The following is a 2,379-nucleotide window of genomic DNA, read 5'->3' as shown; positions in this document are numbered from 1 at the left end:
GGCCCTCGGGAAGATGGCCTCCCCTCACGTGGAAGGCGAGCCTTCTAGAAGCCACCAGCAGCTGCCTCGCCGCATCCTCTTGGACTAAGAGCAGCTGAGTTTGGGTGGGGTGCTGGGTGCTGCTGGGAGGGCAGGGATCAAGCACCCCCTGGGCCATGGAGAGAAGCGAGACTCAGCATCGTCCCTGCCTGTCATCCAAGGAAATCGGGAACAAGAAGCAGAAGAAAGCTGCCCTGTCCGAAGAGGACGACAGTGGTGTGGAAGTGTATTACCGAGAAGGAGAAGAGGCAGAAGAGATGAGCATGTTGCCCAAGGTGAGGGGTGGCGGGGTTGGGGAGGAGGGCTGCTCCGGGAGGAGGGTCCTGCCTGAGGACTGGGCTGTCATCAGCACCCCTTTTTTGTCTTCATTTTCTGTAAAATAGGAAAAGGTGGCGAGGCTAGTTTCCTCAGTTGGTCATCAGGTCCCAAGGACAGGGCCCCTGCTTAACTGTTGAGTGGGCTTAAGAGTCAATTCTAATTCACATTTATTAAGTGGAGCTAAATTAAATTAGTCAGGAGGTGGGAGAGCCGGCAAAGAAAGGCTTTCAGCCTGTCTGAGACTGTCTCCTAGTGAGAAATGAGGACACCACCGAGGACCGGTGTGGAAGGGCTTCCCTGCCTCCCTCAGAGCGTTCTGCACACCTCTGTCCTAGCATTAATGTGTGTATGCATATGTAGCTCTTAAAAAATTATTACTTAAGTTTACTTATTTACAAAGAAAGCTTTTCGTCACTCCTGTAAGTTTCCCCAGTGGACCAGGGTGTAGCCTGGTGTAGACCTCTAGGTTTCTGGGCATGGTGGGAGCCCCTCCTCCTCCAGTGGGAAGGGGTGGGGGAGCAGGGGCCGCTGGGCCCAGTGCTGGCCTCACGCGCGCCTTTGATGCTCAGGAGAAGCTGACCAGGCCAGCAGAAGCGCCCCGGCTGCAGCTGTCTTCCGGCTTCGTTTGGGATGTGGGTCTGGACACCCTGACCCCGGCCTTGCCACCTCACGGAGCGAGCTCGGACAGCGAGGAGGACGAGAAGCCAGAGCAAGCCACGGTGCCGTATCTTCCAGGGCATCACCTCTTTTGCAGGGACCCTTGGGCTCCCATGCTCTGCCCTAGCCTCCGTGTCTCTTCTGGCGGGTGGGGCTGTCCCAGGCGGGGAGTGATTGCCGAGCCGCAGACTGCCCTGCAGGCTCCTGGCTTCCACTGCAGACCTCTCCGGGTCTGAGGAGCAGACGACTCACCTGCTGCTCTGCTTTCCACAGCAGAAGAAGAAAAGCAAGAAGGAAAGGGAGCTGGAGAAGCAGAAGGCGGAGAAGGAGCTGTCCCGCATCGAGGAGGCGCTGATGGATCCTGGGCGACAGCCGGAGTCGGCCGAGGACTTCGACCGACTGGTGCTGAGCTCGCCCAGCAGCTCCCTCCTGTGGCTGCAGTACATGGCCTTCCACCTGCAGGCCACAGAGATCGAGAAGGCCCGGGCCGTGGCCGAGAGGGCGCTCAAGACCATCTCCTTCAGGTCCCGGCCCCGCCGTCCTGCTTTGGGCCCCGTCTTTCCTCAGGGAGGGCCGTGTTTCCTCCACAGGCCTGCGGCAGTTGGGGTGACTGCCACCAGGGACCATGGCTTCACAGGCTTTCTCTCAGAGGCCGGTCGTGACATAGATCTGCTCATTTATATTTCATGGTCCTCTTCACTGAGAGAGCTAGGGTCACATTTCCATGAGTCCCTACACTTCAGGTGCCCCACTTGGAAAAAAGTAGAAGAGGAAAAACTTGCCTCTCCACATACCTGGGTGAAAATCCTGGTGTGACCATCTTCCAGGCCGAGGTTCTAGCAGGTTTCCCAAAAGCTAGTGAACAGGGATGGTGCTCCTGTGCATCATTATCGTAGTTTGAGGGGAGATTCAGACCACAGGTTCTGCCCCGTCCAGCCCAGACCTCAGGCCAGTTTGAGATTTGGTAGATTTCCTTCCCAGGAGTGGAGGCAGAAATCAGGGGAGCCTCAGACCCCGCAGCCATGGATCGGGGTTCCTGCTTCTACATGAGCTGCGTGGAGATGGGGGCTCTCAGTGCCGGCTTGTGGGGTTGGGGACTGAGGACATGGGTGGAGCCTGGGGAGGGGCCGTGGCTCTAGCCCCCTACTTGGGAGTGGGGGCTCATGGGGCTGAGAGGATGGACTCATGTGCTGACTCTTCTCCCTCCAGAGAGGAGCAGGAGAAGCTGAACGTGTGGGTGGCCCTGCTGAACCTAGAAAACATGTATGGCTCCCAGGAGTCGCTGACCAAGGTCTTCGAGCGGGCCGTGCAGTACAATGAGCCTCTGAAGGTCTTTCTCCATCTGGCTGACATTTACACCAAGTC

The 2,379-nt window shown here is 57.9% G+C and overlaps 1 protein-coding gene across 1 annotated transcript in view; it reads left to right on the top strand.

Moving 5' to 3' along the window:
- The window catches only part of PDCD11 (programmed cell death 11), a 42,524-nt gene that overhangs the window by 36,797 nt on the left and 3,348 nt on the right, over positions 1 to 2,379 (top strand). Inside the window, exons 31-34 of the mRNA XM_010859417.1 lie at positions 201 to 314; positions 927 to 1,076; positions 1,291 to 1,538; positions 2,224 to 2,376. Coding sequence (XP_010857719.1) covers positions 201 to 314; positions 927 to 1,076; positions 1,291 to 1,538; positions 2,224 to 2,376 — 665 coding nt within the window. The remainder of the gene's footprint in view (positions 1 to 200; positions 315 to 926; positions 1,077 to 1,290; positions 1,539 to 2,223; positions 2,377 to 2,379) is intronic.

This window comes from Bison bison, unplaced genomic scaffold (genome assembly GCF_000754665.1).
Source record: "Bison bison bison isolate TAMUID 2011002044 unplaced genomic scaffold, Bison_UMD1.0 scf7180017864456, whole genome shotgun sequence".
Taxonomy (NCBI): Eukaryota; Metazoa; Chordata; class Mammalia; order Artiodactyla; family Bovidae; genus Bison; species Bison bison.
The sequence above is the reverse complement of the archived record's forward strand: the minus strand, read 5'-3'. Positions and strand labels throughout refer to the sequence as shown.